Source organism: Epargyreus clarus, unplaced genomic scaffold, assembly GCF_041222505.1.
Source record: "Epargyreus clarus isolate Ecla_fem2 unplaced genomic scaffold, WU_Ecla_fem_2.2 ptg000012l, whole genome shotgun sequence".
Taxonomy (NCBI): domain Eukaryota; kingdom Metazoa; phylum Arthropoda; class Insecta; order Lepidoptera; family Hesperiidae; genus Epargyreus; species Epargyreus clarus.
The window spans coordinates 2,409,724-2,428,592 of NW_027332220.1; the positions used below are offsets into that span (position 1 = coordinate 2,409,724).

General features: G+C 36.4%; 1 protein-coding gene across 1 annotated transcript in view; it reads right to left on the reverse strand.

Moving 5' to 3' along the window:
- Positions 1-1,306: 1,306 nt before the first annotated feature.
- Positions 1,307-18,869, reverse strand: part of FASN3 (Fatty acid synthase 3) — a 43,949-nt gene continuing 26,386 nt past the window's right edge. The window contains exons 19-40 of the mRNA XM_073078120.1: positions 18,357-18,547; positions 17,754-17,923; positions 17,149-17,412; positions 16,620-16,740; positions 15,781-16,515; positions 15,279-15,449; positions 14,724-14,854; positions 13,844-13,994; positions 13,232-13,403; positions 12,660-12,772; positions 12,128-12,289; positions 11,685-11,813; positions 11,168-11,247; positions 10,500-10,655; positions 9,105-9,356; positions 6,804-6,957; positions 5,495-5,699; positions 4,818-4,968; positions 3,997-4,171; positions 3,343-3,519; positions 2,773-2,875; positions 1,307-2,431 (exon numbers count right to left, since the gene is read on the reverse strand). Of these exons, the coding sequence (XP_072934221.1) occupies positions 1,842-2,431; positions 2,773-2,875; positions 3,343-3,519; positions 3,997-4,171; positions 4,818-4,968; positions 5,495-5,699; positions 6,804-6,957; positions 9,105-9,356; positions 10,500-10,655; positions 11,168-11,247; positions 11,685-11,813; positions 12,128-12,289; positions 12,660-12,772; positions 13,232-13,403; positions 13,844-13,994; positions 14,724-14,854; positions 15,279-15,449; positions 15,781-16,515; positions 16,620-16,740; positions 17,149-17,412; positions 17,754-17,923; positions 18,357-18,547 (4,553 nt within the window). The 3' untranslated portion in view covers positions 1,307-1,841. The remainder of the gene's footprint in view (positions 2,432-2,772; positions 2,876-3,342; positions 3,520-3,996; positions 4,172-4,817; positions 4,969-5,494; positions 5,700-6,803; positions 6,958-9,104; positions 9,357-10,499; positions 10,656-11,167; positions 11,248-11,684; positions 11,814-12,127; positions 12,290-12,659; positions 12,773-13,231; positions 13,404-13,843; positions 13,995-14,723; positions 14,855-15,278; positions 15,450-15,780; positions 16,516-16,619; positions 16,741-17,148; positions 17,413-17,753; positions 17,924-18,356; positions 18,548-18,869) is intronic.

An 18,869-nucleotide genomic window follows, 5' to 3' on the forward strand; every position in this document is an offset into this window, starting at 1 on the left:
ATCTAATCCTATCTGGGGTTGATTACAAATGTCCATGGGCGGCAGTAGCCACTTACCATCAGGTGGACTGCATGTTCGTCTGCTACTCCTACATTATAAAAAAAAAACAGTTTTTTAAACTCATAATGCGAATGTTTAGTTCCGATATGATCCACAGGGGCGCTGTATGTCCAAACTAAACGGTTAATGTTTTCGAGCAAACGTAAATACTCACGACTCACACTAAGGGTACTGGTGCCTAACGTACAGTTCCCTGCTACTAGTCCTCTCTGAAGTTGTTGCGAGCTGGTGTAGTCATACAATTTGCTATTGCGACTCGATTCATTTCTATATTCACAGCGGAGTAGCAGTTTTACGCGAACACATCTAGTGAAAAGGCACCCTTATACAAATATCGAATGATTCATTTGATTTTGTGATGGATTCGCTAATATTAGTTTCATAGCTATAATTAATCAAATGAATATTAATGCAATATGTGTGTTGTTTCTGGAAGGAACGTTTTGCTACACACATATTACATTGTGTGAAGTTTGTTACTTCTATTTTTGAAGATAAATTGTTAAAAATATTAGGCAAATTAGTTATTATTCATGAACATTTGTATTTTGTATTTTATTAATTAATACTATGTTATGTCATAGCAAATGTAGTGAATGCAAAATCTGTCTAACGTATATATCCAGGTCAAATCCTCAGCCAGGCGAATATCTCGGTATATTCAGGTCCAGAGCCGGATTTAGAGGTCTAGAGGCCTTGGGGCAACAAAGGAGTGGAGGCCCCCTGGCCCCAAATTATTTTCCGAATAAAATGAACAATTTTTTCAGTTGAGTTTTTCAATAAATATTTTATTGTGAAACGAAGGTAGATTCTTCTAGTATTCATGTTTGTACAAAGTAGTGTAGATAAAGGTAAAACAGCGAAAAATAATATCAAAGGAAAATATGTATAATTTTTTTTACTAGTGCTTACTAGTCGGAATTAAAAAAAAATCCGACGTCTCTATTGTGGGGGCCCCTCTTTTGTCGAGGCCCCGGGGCTGCCGCCCGGTTGCCCTCCCTTAAATCCGGCCCTGTTCAGACCTGTGTGTACCTATAGTGAAGTTTTGTATTCATCCGTGTGTGTATTCCTATTCATCTGTGTGTTCTTTCAGTAACTACAGTACACGGAATTCTAATGTATATGTGTGAGTGTAGTATACGCCTTTATTTTTATGATATAATCTATATAATATGCATAGTTTATGTTTTTTCATCCCAAAATAAGTTAATTTATTATTTTTATATAAAAGGGGTAAAAAAAAACATTTTCAGAAAATTGTCACACATATATTTCCACACCTACATAAAACCTTTAAGAAAATATGCACTGATACAACAAAATCTATATTAATCCTTAAATTTAAAACCCTAACTCTCCCAGCAGCAAACAACCATGAATAATACTAAGAAAGAAAGAAAGCAAGAAACAAACAAAGAAACCATAAATACAATTACTATCACTAATGAATATTTATTTGGTACTGGTCTCTTATCGAGAAATCTTAATTAAAACTTTAATTTACGTAATAAATACTTTCTTAACTACAAATACGTTGCTTACAAGATCCTTAACTAACTAAATAACTAAGTTACTTAAGTAATACGTCCGTTTTAATAACTTAACTACAACTATAAAATATTACCCCTAAAACCCCTAATTTACGTTTCAACCTACATTAATAAACCCTTTCGACAAAATCGATACTAAGATTGATGAATCATCCATCGTCAATCATCATCATCATCAGCATCATCAATTGAGCAGAGCAAAATTCGTGATAAAAACGATACAACGAGAAACTAAGCCTTTATCGAACGTTCATTCTCAACCATGCTAGTTACAACGTTCTGTGGAGTCTTACCAACTTGGCTATCACTGTCCAGAAGTATTCTGTTGATGGCATTCGCACAGTCCTTGTTCTCAATGATACTAGCATGATTACCTTCGAAATATTGAACGTTGACAGGACATTCTGAGAACTTATCGAGACCATAGTTCTCTTCTATTACCAAGTGTGGTGGATTTTCCTTCGGCCGTAACAAGACGATTGGGGATTTCAATTTCTTCACATCCTCTACTTTGTAATTCACGACGATCTTAAGTCTGTCGTAGGACACCTGAGCAATGAGTGCTATGAACTCTTTCGAGTACTTCTCTTGCACGGGACAGATGTCGACCGCAAGCTTAATCCTGTCTTCGTATGACTCGATCTCGTCCAGTTTTTCTCTTAGGTTCTTGGTCACCTCATTGTTCGGAGCGACGAGGTCGATGGAATGGCATATGAGACTGTTCTGCAAGTCTTTCTCACTCTTAATGTTTAGGATTAACGTGACCATACCGTAGAGGTATTCTGGAGAACCGTCCAAACAGAATACTGTACCTTTGTGACCTGTAAAAGAGGGTTATTATTGCAGTAAAAAGTGGAAGATGGTAGACCTGTGTGGGTCAAATTCGAAAGCATGGGTTACATATTTTTTTGCCTGACAATTGATGTGCCAGCGCTGCTGTGTTTTGGTTTGAAGGTAAAGGTTTTTTATGCTAAAGGAGACATGCTCATCAGATACTTTCCATTTAGTCGTCAAAAGTAGGAATGACTCTGTAACAGATCTCAGGTAGTAATATAATCTCATCTGAAGTTGACAACAGATGTCTATGGGCGGCAGTAGCCACTTACCATCAGATAGCCTTCATGTTCGTTTTCTTATATAAAAATAAAACCTTTGTTCATACCTTCATTTTCCAAAATGCTAGCCAGTTTAAGCAGAGGAAGGGTACCAAAACTGTAGCCAAGAAGGATGAAGGGTGCTCCAGGGTTCAGCCGAGACCTTACAGACTGGAAATAGAAATAATTTATAGGTAAAGAAAATATCAAATGTAAAGTCTAAAATGTGTTGGAAGGAAATAGCTTAAAAGATAGTAGAACCATTTTTAGATACTAGAGTCATTTTGAGTCTCTCGAATTGACAAAATGTATATAAGTAAATAAATAAAATTGACATGAAATTGTTTGTTTGTAATGTCAAAATAACAGCTTTTTACTATTTGCAAACAGTACTTAAAACAACATACTCGTAACAATCAAATTTTTTGAGTGTCTGCTTGTTCCCGATAATCTACGAAACGGCTGGACTGACTTTGACGGGGCTTTCACTGGCAGTTAGTTGATCTTATAAAGAGTAACTAAGGTTACCTTTACTTCAGAAACAAATATGCTCTGTGCAATTAAATTTAAACCCATAAAATCTCCAAGCATTTACTTTAAATCACGGGTAAAATCGCGGGTTATTTTTTTTCAATTACCTGGTGTAATCTTTCCACAATGGAATCTATGGTGTCGTTCCTGTGCTCTACGCCGTATTGCAGCCCACAGACCTTAACCTTCAACCTCTTGCACAACGGCTCTAACCCAGCAACACATCCTTCAACACCTGGTAGCACGAACATGACGGCTTCGGATTCTCCAACAGTCTCTTCGCCCTGAAAACAATTTCCATAATAATGATGAGAATGTTGGATTGTTCTCGTAGCTGCCGTTGCCTTGCAAAGACGAATACACAAACAGTCTGACCCAGAAAATAAATATAAATTCATTATTAAGATATCTGTCTAGCGTCACATGTGACCTAGCCGTGTAGAAGCAGGTTCACCTCACATAAGCTGTCTATTTGATTTTAGATCGTCAATGGAATTCAAGGGCTGCAGCCATTTTTTTATAATATGGAGTAGTAGACGAGCATGCAGTTCACCTGATGGTAAGTGGCTACTGCCGCCCATGGACATTCGACCCCTGATAGGATTAGATATTTCTATGAGAGGTGGGCCACAGAAGTGGGCCACATTGTATTGCTGGAGACAGCAATTTCTAACATACAAATTACCAAATTTGATAACAGCATCTCACATATAAAATTCAGATCAGAATCATCAATTTATATAACGTAAGTCGTAACTCACCTCAGTGCCATCGCTAACCATGGTCGGCAGGTATATAATGGGTTCTGAGACCAGGTTCTCATCTCCGAAGTTCCTGACGAGGACTCTTAAGCCGGCAGAACCGTCGGCCGCGGTAGTCCTAGCTGACGCAGCAGTGGACGCTGCTGCTTCTCTTTGGGCTGTCAGTTCCAGCAATCTGAGGATCAAATATAATTTATTTGTAGATATAAATAGCAAACTTACATGCAGGTTCATTATCAACCCATTACTGTCCCACTGGCTGGGCAGGGGTCTCCTCTCAGAATGAGAAGGATTAGGCTATAGTCTACCGCGCTGGCCAAGTACGGATTGGTAGACTTCACATACCTTTAAGATTTTTTTTTTATAAATCTCTCAGGTATGCAGGTTTCCTCACCATGTTTTCCTTCACCGTTTAAGCAAGTGATAATTAATTTCTAATACGCACATAAATTTGAAAATCAGAATGCGTGCCTGGGATTTGAACCTCGGACCCCTCGATAGAGGGGCCGCGTTTCTTAACCACTAGGCTATCACTACTTTTAATGCAGGTTACCTGATGGTAAGTGATCACTGTCATTGATGGACATTTGTAACCAGCTCCATATATAACTGGTTGTACCTGAAGCCGATCAAACATAAATTGACCACATTTAAGTTAAACGGAGTGTCTTTGGATTTTCTTGAAAAGATTCGTGATTTAGTGCGACTTAGGGTTTTCTTGTAATAAAGTTTAGTCTTCGTCAAGCCTTTCCTAAATGGACATCCTAGATGTACCAATGTAGGTAATACTCGAAACTTCGGACGGAAGTAGATTGTCGTACCGTGCGAATGTCAACGTCCTGATGTCCTGAGCAGTGAGGAATATCTCGAACTCTCGCTCCAGCGTCTGTTTGATCTCCACCGCCATCATGCTGTCCATGCCAAGCTCAGCCAGCGACACTTGCTGAGACACCGTCTTCAGATCCTTGATACCTGTTAAAATGGGTATAATACTCCTATTATTAAAAATGAATTCTTGTTTGTTTTAATGGGGATTAAAATATCTTGAGGGAACTTACATGGTCAAAGTATGAAAGGTGTAAAAATTTAGTACTTTTTGCATTTCTATATTAACCTGTAACTTCCTCTACTTATCTACATTAGTTTAGCGTGGTAAAGCCTTCCTCAATCCAGGGATACATCTACGTCCAGTAGTGGGACGAAAATAATTACAGCTAAAATATATTTGACTTATATAAATCAGTCCATATTAATAAGTAATTAGAAAGAACTTTCAACCCGTATTTAATCCCGTCAGGGGTTGATTTTCTAAACAGTATAATGGCTCTCATTATTTCTAAACAGCTAAGTACTAATTTCATCCATTCATGAAATAAATATTTTTTCTATGGGTGTCTACGTCATAAAAGGAATCAAATGTCCAAATTTCATGTAGCCTCAGTAGAGGTTCTGTAATGATGAATTGACAATGATGAAAAAGTAAATTTTACTCCATTACCCATAATAGTTGCAACAGCATCCACAATATTCCCGCAGCCAGACCCTCCAGCCTTCTTCTCAGCAACCACGATGGAAGACACGATAGCAGCGTCTTGCTTGAGGAACTTGTCCAAAGCGAGGAGACAAGATGAAATCCTCTGCTGCAATGTTCCACCGATCTCGAGCTGAACATCTTCTTCCTGCATGTCTGCTACTAGACCCACCTGGATAGAAATGAAGTTATTTACAATCAGAGATCAGTTAGAAGAAGTACATTGGAATCATCAAATTGAACTAATTATAATAATGGCATCTGGAAAGTTGTAACATTGAAATCAATATAATAATAATAAACGTAGGTACAACGTATTGCATTCAATTAACATATAAAAAAGAAATACGATAATTATTTAATTATCATTATTTACGAGAGCCCCCGAAAATAAAAATCATTCAAATTTATTTGTAGGACAAAGATGCGATAGTCAGCTTAAATGTAAATATTTTTTTTACAATAGCTGGAAATTATAATAACACCCTTAAGGTAAACAGAAAACTGCGGACGAAAAACGATAGTTAAAAACAGGAGCAGATATTAATTCGTTTTACAATTTAAATGCCCATTAGTGCACGCCTCATATGAGAAATAAGCTATTACCGACTGAATCCACTCCACATTTAAATATGAAGTTCAGCTTGGAGCAAAATGAAATATTACTCGCAACGTCACGCAGATGAAGGCCGAATATTGCGAATAATTAATTAAGTGAAAATGTTGATGATGCCAGTAATTAATGCTGAAATAATTGAGGAATGTTTTTCATTAAATAAACTCGTGGAGCTGCTATTCTGATGACATGTAAACGAAAGCTAGAAGGGATTCAATTTACAATTTATTTTGTATATGATGTGGTTAGGCGTCGATCTCTTTAATAAAACATTGATGTAGTAGTTAATTTGTAAAAAAAATTACACATCCCAAAGGTAGAAAACATCTATGCCGCTATAATTCAAATCATAATCAACCTGATCCTGATCTTAAGTAAATTAATTATTAAATTAACATCAAATCAAATTCAACTACTAGTACTACCGAATTTTTGCTTTCAGTTGAACTCAATCCTTCAAAATCAAGATAAAACACATGCTTCAATTGATTCTTATCTTCTTGCTTTCAGTATTCTATTAACACGGTCACATCAGCATGTTATACAGACATGTATGCTTCAGTGTTCGCAAGATAATCAAGCAGGACTAGCAGAATCTTGCTTATACTCTAGAATGGAAATAACGCCATCTCTATGAAGATCAATAAAAATAAAACTCACATCAGCAATAGCTCCCCACTGGACAGCAAGGGCTGGGAGACCAAGCTGCTTCCGCCATTCGCAGATCCTCTCCATCACGGAGTTGGACCAGCCGTAGTTGGTCTGACCGGCGTTACCTCTTCCACAGGAGACGGAGGAGAATATCACGAAGTTCCTGAATTTGGACAAAGTAACTCTCGGTCAATAACTTCTGGTATGGTATTTAGCGCACCACTTTTGGTTAGGAGTTTTCTTTTAAAATGATAAGCATTTACGCTCTTTATTAATGAATCTAATTATTTTACCTACCTAAATTAGACTATTCCTATGAAGTATGAAGTGATTGTCATATGTTGCTTTTGGCGAGACAAAATATTGGATAGACTCATTATTGATAACGGGCATTAGGCCACAAAAACAATGTTATAGATTAATGCGAGTTGGTAGATTACAACACCTTCCAAAAGTGACATAAATGATGTTTCCCGTCATCTACATTTTCTTCCGTTTTTTGTTAAAGTGGTTATTAGTTCGAATGTCGTACAACTGAGCCCAGTATTTTTCTCTAACATTCAAGAATTTCAGACGGTCATCGGTTCGCTTCCCTATCAGGTATTCGATTTTCAAAACATGACAGAACGGCTAGACATTTTAATCGAGTTTCATTCAACGGTACGCTAGGTTTGGTTATCCAAAATTGATCGTGTGTTACTTTTTAGGAATCTATGTGTTTGACGTCAGTTAGCGGATAACAGTGTGGATTAAATGGAGAGTTCCAAACTGTTGTTTACGTTATAGAATGTCCAGAATGTCGAGTGATTTTTAGAATAGAACCGTTTCTAAAATTTAAAAACTGCAACTTTATACCGGTCGTATACACATGTTGCGTATAAAAGATACTAGCCATAACTTTATGGGCAATTTGGGCATATTGCCCACAAGTTAACCATTAAGTTATGGGCAATATGGGCATATTTCCCATAGCTTAACGGCTTGTACTTTAATAAGTTATGCATTCCGTGGAGTCTTTTCTAATTAAATCGTTTAATGACCGGTTTTCTAGATAAATCGGAAGTCTATTTAAAATCGGTACATCTTAGAATTAACGCATAATAACAAAGATATAAGATATAATAACAAGAAATAAAGAAGCAGACAAAAATAACTATAATGACAAAAATAATTGTGATATGACATTCTTTATTTTAAAATCTATACTCAATTATCATTCCCTGCTTAATTTTTAAAATGTATTTTCTGTGAATATTCCCTTCTCCCCGTATTCTAGATTATAGGTGAATGCCCCAACAGGCCAAGTGTGAAAGGAGTATTTAGGCCACGCACGTCAACGGGCGATATGAAATGCGAATGTGAAAAAAATATTTTTGAGCAAAAATGTTGTATTATTTGCATTCACAGGAATCACAAGTAACGCTTCGAAATTTTTTCTTCATTATTTTCATATAAAATGAAAAAGATAATATTTTTAACATAAATTATTATTACTTAACTTAGAAATTTCGAATAAATTTATACAAAACAATTGAGAACATTTGACGAATATATATGGACGAATAGATAACCTCTATTTTTGGGAAGTGCACTAAAAATGTATAGATATCTCACCGCCGTGTAATTGAAGAAAGCCATTAAATGGCCTAAACGGCTGACAAATGTGTCAGCCATTTAACGGATGTCATGGTGTAATTTACGCGCAACAATGACATGTGCAGTTAAGTGGTGCAAAAACTCGAAATCGAAGAAAAAGTGCGAATATTTCTCCGCATTTTTTTCACGTGTTATTCGTAAATGATCTAAAACTACATTTTTTAAATATTTTTCAAATACGAAAATAGATGACAGTGACAATTTCAATTGTCAAAACTGATTACATTTTCTTGTTAGGGTTGAGTAATCTTCACTAATCTATGTTTTGACATAACAACACGACGATGTAAGTTACCTACTTGTGGCAAAAATATTTTTATGTTAAAATATTACACGTAATACTCATGTTGACAGCCCACATTTATCTTAATTGGAAGGTGGAAACATTATAATATATTCTTGTTCTTGTTAGTGATCGAAGATATTCTTGCTCGTATTTGAAGCTGACATACCCTGCCGTAATGATGTGAGAGACATTACATTACCACTTCAATATGATTTTACATGTAATTAAACTTTTCCAGAAATTAACACCAAATTCCTGTATTTGTTTAATTTCAATATACATTAGCAATTAATTAATTCTAGTATTTTAATAATTTCTTACATTGAAATAATTGGTAAAACTGTAATACTAAGGAAAATCAGACTTACTTCAACTGAGGGCACATTTTCCTCGACAGCTTATCCAGATGCATGGTAGCCATGGCTTTGGGTGCAAATGATATCTTGAAGGTCTCTGGGGTCTGATTCTGGAAGATAGAGTCCTTCAAGATCACAGCCAAATTGAAGATAGCTTCCACGGGTCCCATGGCGTTGGCCATCTTCAGCATTTCTTCACAGCCAGCTTCGGTGGTGACGTCATGCGTCGAGATTTGGACATCAGCTTTGTAGCCCGCCCATGCTCTGAAAGCAAGATTAATAGGATACTTCAATTAGTCAATCAAGCAACTTTGACCAATGATCGACGATGAACGAAATCTACTGCTGTGTTACGTGGTAAAGCGTTTACTTTGACGACCCGCGTGGCGGCGCGGTCACCATACCGGTCTGACGCGCAGAGTGTCCCGGGTTCGATCCCCGGCCATACAGATGTCTAAATGATGAATTTAGATTTCCGTTTCTGGGTCTGGGTGTTTGTGTATTTGTCTATGTGTGTGTCCATGCCACCCACGACACAGGGAATCCTAGTGTGGGTATGTGAGTGTAGAAAGCGTTTATTTATTATTTCTTTATTTTACTTATTTATTTAGGAAGTAAACGAATACATTTATTCTATCTTAAAAATAATACGTAATTCAGTAGTTTCCACTATACACCCAAAAATAGGTAAATAATGCAAAATAAGTAGAGAGAAGGAGCAGCATCTATCTTTGACTAAATATTTAAAATAAGAAGTAATAGTATGTTTGTTTCCAATTCAATTGATATGGATGTAAGCACATAGTTATTACATGATTTGTTAAGTGTGTTCCTGGAATTTGGTGATGCACTTGCTGCTTCTTGATACTACAATTGTACCCTACCTGAGTAAGGTGTGCAATACAAATACCTGTGTTATACAAATTATTGGTGATTCAAATCAAATCATTTCTAATTTCTAGGTTGAAGCCTATAAATGTCTAATTCTTCAGTTTAGATTTCTATTCTGGACCTGGGTGGTACGTCTTTGTGTGTGTGAGAGTTGAATAACCCAATGTCCAAGTGTATTAAACCTATTTTTTTTTTTTTTACAATATGAAAGTAGCAGACGAGCCTGCAGTCCACCTGATGGTAAGTGGCTACTGCCGCCCATGGACATCTGTAATCAACCCCAGATAGGATTAGATATTCCTACCTGAGGTCGGCCACAGATGCGCCGCTACCCCTGAGGACTAAGCTGGAACGCCTCGGAAAAGTCTATCTCCCTTACCACACCCTTCAAACCGGAACACAGCAGCGCCTAACACTGCTGTTATTAGGTAGAAATAGGTATGGCGGTGGTGCCGCCGGAGTCGAACCACAAAGGGTTCTACCACCTTCAAATTATTATATTATCACCAATCTTACCTGAGCCGTGAAGATTGGTATCCATTGGTGATACCACGTCGTGAAGTCAGCAGCACCTTCCTGGCGCCTCTCAAGATGAGCCAGTCAGCCAACTCTAGACCAAAGCCTCCGAGACCGCCGACTACTACGTACACGAATTCTTCGTAGCATGTGAATCTAAGAAAATAGTTACATTCATTTAATTATTAATATGAAATAGGATTAAAAAATATTTTTATAGCGAGCTTCTCGTTTCCTTTGAAAATCCGATAGCGTATACGAGTAATAGAGGCACATAAATAATATGTTGTCCGCAATTTTGGAAACACACCAAAATGTCGGACTATTTTTTTAATAAAACTTATTGATTTCAGAATGACGTCACTAAGTTAATTATGCGTTGTCATACAAATGAAACATGTTTGCAAAATTTTACGTAATAGATAATGGATAATGGATACTGGTATCCGTTAACCAGTATTCCGGAATACTGGGTCAAATTTACTAGCAAGATTTGACTCTCACATGCATACGAACTAACACATCAAGTTAAATAAGAGCTTGTAATTAACTAAAAAAATATTATATATATGAAGGCTCTGGAGAAGTGGAAGAAGGTGGTTGTAACATAGTACATTATGACTTATAATTGTATTGATTTTAAAAATTATAAAGATAGGTTTAATTACCTGGGCAAGGCTTCTATTTGCATTATTGAAGGCTTTATTGGGCGGTTAGAACGTTCTTCATCACGTAATTTGACGATAACCTGTTTAACAACAAATAAAGCTGATAAAATAATTTACTTACAAGTATCAGAGAATTATGGTGCCATAGTTATTCGTATATTGGAGATAGAAACTGATTTATCTATAAAAGCCTTGTGGGAAATCATAGTGAACATGTTTTTAGTGGCTCTAATTAATTAAAGAATCAACAATAACTGATTATAAACAAATAATGAAATAAATCTTAAAAAGAAACGACGATAAATTAAAAATAGAGATGCCGTGTTTGGAGATAAAGATATGTATAAGATCATTAACAATACAGACTTAAGAGATAAGTAACTTGCACAAAACAAAAACTAAACAAAACGTAAATTCATGGGTAAGTCAATGGTAAGAAGAAAATTAAGTAAATTCTACAAAAGCAAGTGAAGGCATTAAAAATAGAATCATCTAAATCAATTGGTTTCATGCTAACCTTGCCAATGTGTTTGCCGGCTGCCATATAACGGAAGGCGGTTTCGATTTCGTTCTTGTCGAAGGTGCAATAGGTGAGGGGTCTGACTGCACCACTCTCGATACCGCTGAGGAGGAGATCTTGGAGCCGCTGGTGGAAGAAAGAAAGACAACTGTTAATACAATAATAGGATGGATATATGGAGTAATAGTGAAATAGTAGTAGGAGATGGTCAATTTGATGTGCTGTTATTTTAACATGATATACGAAGCTTAATAAAATAATCGTTAGGTACACAATGTTAGTTATAGATTGGGGATGGAATCGATTAAAATATTCTTAATAAAACAGTCTCAATCGATCAAGACATAGCCCAATAATTGCTGCATTTGCATAAAAATATACGATCGAAAAAGTTTTCTTGGCGGTAATCTAAAAATAATAACAATGAAGAAAAAACTAACCTTCCTAAACTCGAAGGTCTGGTCAAAGATGTAGTCCAACATGATGCCGTGGAAGGAGGTCTCCTTCAACAAGAAGTACATGCCGATGGACGTGTTGTTGCTGATGTCGAATTTACCAATCTCGAGGAACCTGCCTCTGTAGCTGAGACAACGGACGGACGCCTGTAGAAAAATTAAACGGTTAATTTAAAAGGAATGAAGAAGAAGAAATGTTACATCCATAGATTTAAAGAAAAATAAACATAAAAATAAAATATAAATTTAATTTTGAAAAAGAAACAAATTGCCAAGAATGGTTTTCAGAATAAAATACACAATATTGTTATGGTATTAGAAATCTTATTTGTTTTGTTTTTAATAAAAATGTGATGTAGAGTAAACAAGCATTTTAAAAAATACTTCATGATGATTTACACATTTTTTTATATATTTTTCATAAGAGCGTATATGTACCTGCCGAAGTTTTGATTTTTATATCACATTTGGTTAGTTTCTTTTATCATACCAATTTACCTAATAATAATGAAGTTACCTGTAGTTTTTCATCAGACAAAGAGTTAAGGACGAGGTCGACACCCTTGCCCTTGGTCTCTCTTCGGATCATGTCTTCAAAGGATGTATCACGGGAGTTGCCAATGTTGCTATCTGTATACAATAATAATTTCACATTTAAAAACGTTTCAAAAACAATATGTTTAAGAAAGTTATATATTTTTTCGGAATACCCATTTAATTTACACACATAATGAAGGTGCGTAAAAATAATTGGTCCGGCATATTTGGTGTCTGTTTTCTTGGATGTAGAATTACTTATAAAATAATCGTAACTTCAAATTACGGCTCTGTGGCACTACTGCCACACCTATTATTGCCTAATTACAGCAGTGCGCTGATGTGTTCTGGTTTGAAGGGTGAGTTAAGGTTCCAGCTTATTCCTCAGGGAAGCGCCGCATCTGTGGCCGACTTATGGTAGAAAACTAATCGTATCGGAGGTTGATTATAGATGTCTAAGGGCAGCAGTACACACTTACAAGGTGGACTGCAAGCTCGTCTGCTACTCCTTTATTATAAAAAAGTGATTTAACGAATGCATTTATATCTCACCCTTCAGTTGCGGGAACAGCTTCTTGATGAAGGCCCTCTTCTCAGCGGTACCGACAGTCGTGAACACCTCGCAGCCGAAGTGGAGCGCCACGTTGATGGCGGCTTGCCCCACACCGCCTGAGCCGGCGTGGATGAGGATAGATTCCCCACGTTGTATTTGTCCAACCATTATCTGATCAAGTGCAAATTAAACATTATTAGCTTTTGTTTGTGATTAATTTGTTTAATTCTTTTTTGGAAAGGGATTCATGATTTTATTACATATTTCCTATTTTCTTTTCCAAAATTTTTGAGAGGTAACAAAAATTGTTTGTTGAAGGTTTAGGCAAGAAAATGTGAGTCTAGAAAATACACTATTCATTTTATAACAATCGATGATAATTTCGTAAATTATAAAAAAAATATCATTATTTTTTTATTATAACAGTACTTTTTTCAGGTAAAGACTGGCAACTGTAGTCGTATTAGAAGAAAGTGTACGCTTTAATATAAATGTATTTTAAATCAACTACAAAAAAAAAATCGAAGAATTTTAGATCAATCCCGGATATACCTTTGAGAACACTTAAGTATAAGAAGAAATGTCGAAACAAACAAGTTTCTAGAACTTACCATAGCGTAGTAAACGGTACCGTAAGCTACCGGTACTGTGGCTGCTTCTTCGAATGTCCATTCATCTGGGATCGACCAAATTAGGGCCTTGTCACCTTCCACCATGTTGGCCATGCCAGCGTTGCGGACCATACCCATTACACGGGTGCCACTGTTGAGAGTTAACGAAAATATACAATTTACAGTCTAAGTATAATTCTGAATTGATCGAGATATAAAAAGTGGTCTGCGATGATTTGTATCCATTAATTACTATGAGCGCCATCAAGTCAACATTAAGAAATGTAAAAAATATTCGTTGATACATTTTTGACAATTTAAGTAAAGATGTTACGTCAATTTTCCAGGCTTTTGGGCCCTGGTTTTGGTCTAAGCAACGCCCCAAATAATGCTGGTTGTATTCATCTATTCATCCATTCAAAAGTTACGTTATTTTAGCGAAAACGCTCATACAGAGCAAATACCATATATCTAAAAGATGATGGAATTATTATAGTATGTGAGCAAAAGTTTGTATTAATGATGTGCCGAGTCGGCCATTTTTGGTATTCGAGTACTTTAGTACTCATATAAAAAAGAATCGAGTCAGTACTCGAGTCCAAAGTATTCACAAAGTACTCGAGTACTTTGCACAACATACAGTCCAATAGCACGGAAGAGCAAAAAAAAAAAAAAAAACGCCACTCACTACACAAAATTAATCAAGTTTTTACTTGTACGAGTAGTATTTGTAGTGTACGAGTAACGTCAGTATTCGAGTATTACTGGTACTCGAGTATCACTATTGGTACTCGAGTATGCGAGTTTATGTAAGTACTCGAGTACTGACTCGAGTCGGCCTGACTCGGCACATCTCTAGTTTGTATATCGTTGTACATACTTTATTGTCCTTCCAACGACTTCGAAGCCCTGTACACATTCTTGGGCCAGTCTTCCACGAGCCACAGCGTCCACCGTGACACGACCCGTGGCCGTCATGATGTCACGGAAATTGAGGGCAGAACAGTATACCTGAACGCAAAAGAAAAGGGTGAAGACCGGAAGAGAGAAAAGAAGAGCAAATAAAAAGTCATTAATGAAAAGTAAATAATTATGAACGTAGATGAAACTATATCAAAAACAATTACGTAGCCGATAATTATTTACACTTTTTTAATTATGAGTAACTGTTTTAATAACGATATTAGAGGAGCAGCTTATAACTGATGTTGAGTAACATCTGTAATTAATAACTAATCTATCCAATGTTATGACTACTTTTTCTCATCTGAGCGAGAGTCAAACAGAAACGTATGGAATATTATAACATTAAAACCAATTTTATTTTTAGTTCCACGATTTCTTTGTGTTTTATTATAACGATCGACTACGTCTAGTGTTTCCATATATTACCTATAACATGTGACTGAAAATTCTTTTTAGTAACAATACTTACATGTATAAGCAAGCTCTCTGGGTTACTGAAGGGTTTGTCGGCTCTGATTGGTCCTTCGAGCCATCTCAGCGAAGATAAGTCACCAATAGTCAGTGTGTTGACGAAGGCATGGTTCGCGCGCACTTTCTCTAAGTCTCCTAGCAGCAGATGCCGGTACGTACCCCATTGTCCCTGTGAAATAAAAGCATTATAGGTTTTAGATGAAATATAAATAAATAGAAAACGAAATATTTTTTCACGTTTAAAGGTACGTCTAACTGATTTTAATTATATTAAAAATGGTATCTACGCTCTGTAGCCAGATTGACATTCCCAATCATATGGTGCATTGCTTTTGAAAATATAGAGCAGAGATGACGTTGTGCATATTTTTTTAAATTTACTGGTACCATTATAATTATGCTTCTTTCGTATTTTTTTGTCAATTATTTTACGTGTCCAATTACATTAGATTGTCCAAATGTAGAAATTGTTTTTCGTATAAATATTAAATATAACTTACGTCTTGTAGTACATTAAGAGCAAGATCTTTGTCCAGTTGCTCTTCATAGATTTCTAAATCAGGATTGAAAGGTGGCGCCGCTGGATCAGCTATCAGCATTCCATAAACCACTTCACCACCTGGTTCCTTTCTTAGGCAGTTAACTAAACCTAATAATCCATTGATATGCTCATCTTGGGTGTACAGTACAATTTTCTGTCCATCTTTAAGCTCCTCCTTGACTTTGTCGATCCATGCGTATGATTGATCAGCTGTGGCAATCTTAATAAATTTAGATGGTCTAGACCCAACCCTCTTTCGTAGAAGAACGATATATTCAATGCCAGTATCATGAATATTGATGATATCGTATTTATCAGCATAGTCTCTGGGGTTAGGGATTTTCTTCTCACGACTGATAACGAAGCACTTGTCTCGTAGAGTCGCTACAGCTGATTGGAGAATCTGGGGCCTTTGTAGTAGATTAGCACCAATGAACAGAACGGTGTTGGATTCTCCGGAGATTTTCTTATTTTCTACAGTTATGTGTGACGGCATTTCAATGGGATCTTCTGATATAAGTAATAGCTCAGCTTGCACGAGAGGTAGATCTCCAAGAATCTCGCTGACTTCTTCAATTATGGGTTCCAAATTGTTGTTCTTGTATTCTTCATCTACAACCTCTATGCTCTTCACTTTATACGTTTGAATATTCTCAAGAACCAACTGAATATTTGAACGTAGAATATCTTGCATCTACAACAACAATAAAAATATATATTTTTTTCTGAATATAATAAACTATTCTGTAACGTAAGTACATCCTTTTAATTGGTCTTTATTACACGATTTATATTTACCTTCATCTTCTGTTTGCCAATGTTGGGAAGGAATACGTTCTTTTCAAGCACTGGAACTCCAAGAGGTACCTTCTTCGAAATGGGTGTCGCATGTAGTCCACGAATTTCTACACCACCAGATCTAGCAAATTAACAAATAAATATCATTACACTGTTTTTCGAAATATCGGCAGCAAAAAGTTACATAAATCGTTTTTTTTTGTTTGGAAAATTCTTTGGGTGGAATAAAGTCAATGTAAAGTGTTATCACAAGGAATATTAGGTAATAGGTCAAACTTTAAACTTTCATTTCAGGGCTTATATTTACACAAAAAAATGAGAAATTTGGTTCTCTAGTAAATACTTGGAATATATAAAAAAAATTAGGACAATTTCTGTGTTACTATTTTTGCATTAAGTATTTAATATTTACAAAAAATGGGTGGTATAGACTATGACTTAAGTCTATTTCATACTGAAAGGACAATTGTGCCTTGCAGTGGTACAATGATTAATAATGACAACAATGATGAAGAAGATACAAAATTACCTTATAACATCAACATTGGGGTAGTAACGGATTTCAAAGGACTGCTTGGTGGAGTCGGGGTTCATTTTGGAGATAGCGTCATAGTGCATGTTGGCGTCAATGCAGAGCTTCTCGATCCTGGTGGGGACGAAGAGACCACGGGTGTCCTGCCCAATGATCTTGATCTGTAACATGCAGTCCATGAAGGTGACCCAGTTGTTGACCCAGGCGAGCCTGCCTCGAGTACCCTCGATGTTGCAGCCCACTACTCCACGGAAGAGACCACTGAAAGAATGATGGATTTCTTTGAAAATCATTTAATGTTTTTATGGAACAGAAATATGTAGGTATGAGGAATTATTTATGTTTTTTTTTATGATATAGACGTTAGTAAGTAATTTTCTATTATTTTTATTTATCTAAAAATAAGGACAAAATAATTAGGCATGTTGGACAATTTCATCTTGTGTAAAAATGATATGAGTACACTTTTTATTTCGTTTCATATCGATTTCGTAATCATTTAACTCCAGTTAGATTTATTTGTATGTATATTCTTTATGATATGTTTTCAATGCTGATATTTTTTCTATGTTTAGTCTCGTATTTGCTTAGTTACAATTTACCTGTATTGATATCCTCTAAGACGCAGTTCCTTATAGAAATCTTTAGTTAACAAGTGTTTCACGTTAGGGCCAGTTGTCTCAGGCATCGGCGGGAGCAGCCTGTAGTCTTGACCCACATTCTTCTTGGCGTATATACGACCCGTGACTACAGAAGCTCCACTTTCTACGATCTGGGTTAAGAGATTTTTTCGAATAAGTATTATTCCTACTTGCTTTAAATAGCCTAGGAATTTAAGTAAAACTGTTAAATCATATGACTTTAGAAATTTATTATCGCTTGCTATAGCGGTTAACGAAAACATCGTGGTTATCTATATGTTTGAGATTTTGGATGGGGAAGTCTACCAATATGCACTTGGTCAGCGCAGTAGTCTATAACCTAAGGCCTTCTCACTCTGATCTGGTTATCTGAGAGGAAATCCATGCCTACCAGTCGGACAATAATGGGTTGACGACGACATCAAGTGAAGTCCATGCATGTCGCTACTTCTATATTACAAGACTGAACTTGTTCCAATTGCAAACCATTTCTTAGATATTTTTTCAATTCGCTTAAGCTATATGAGCTCTATTTCTGAAACAAATGTGTAACATGGAATTTACCTCAAAGTTCCCGCTGCCTTTCTGGATCATGATGATGAATTCCAGAGTACCATCCTTCGGGATGTTAGTGGCTCGCTGGAACCTGACGTTCTCGAAAACGACTGACGCTTCCGTGTACAGCTCTCCCATCATCATGCCGAGGGTCTCCCACACTAGCACCAGGTATCCGGTTGCAGGGTATAGGTTACGACCTGGACAAGACAAATTTATTAGTAAGTTTTCTATTATACTAAAGTAGCAAATGAGGATGCAGTCTACCTAATGGAAACCGGTCACTATCACCCATGGACATTTGTAAGATGGTGATCACAGACGTGTGAGACCTTAGGACTAAGATGGTATTTTCATAAGTGGAATATTAAAGAACCCTCCGTGGTTCGACCCCGGCGGCACCACTGCCACACCTATTTCTACTTTATAACAGTTAGCGCTGCTATGTTCTAGTTTGAAGGGTGTGGTAGGGGAGACACACTTTCCAAGTCTTAGTTCATTCTCACTGGTAACGCATTTGTG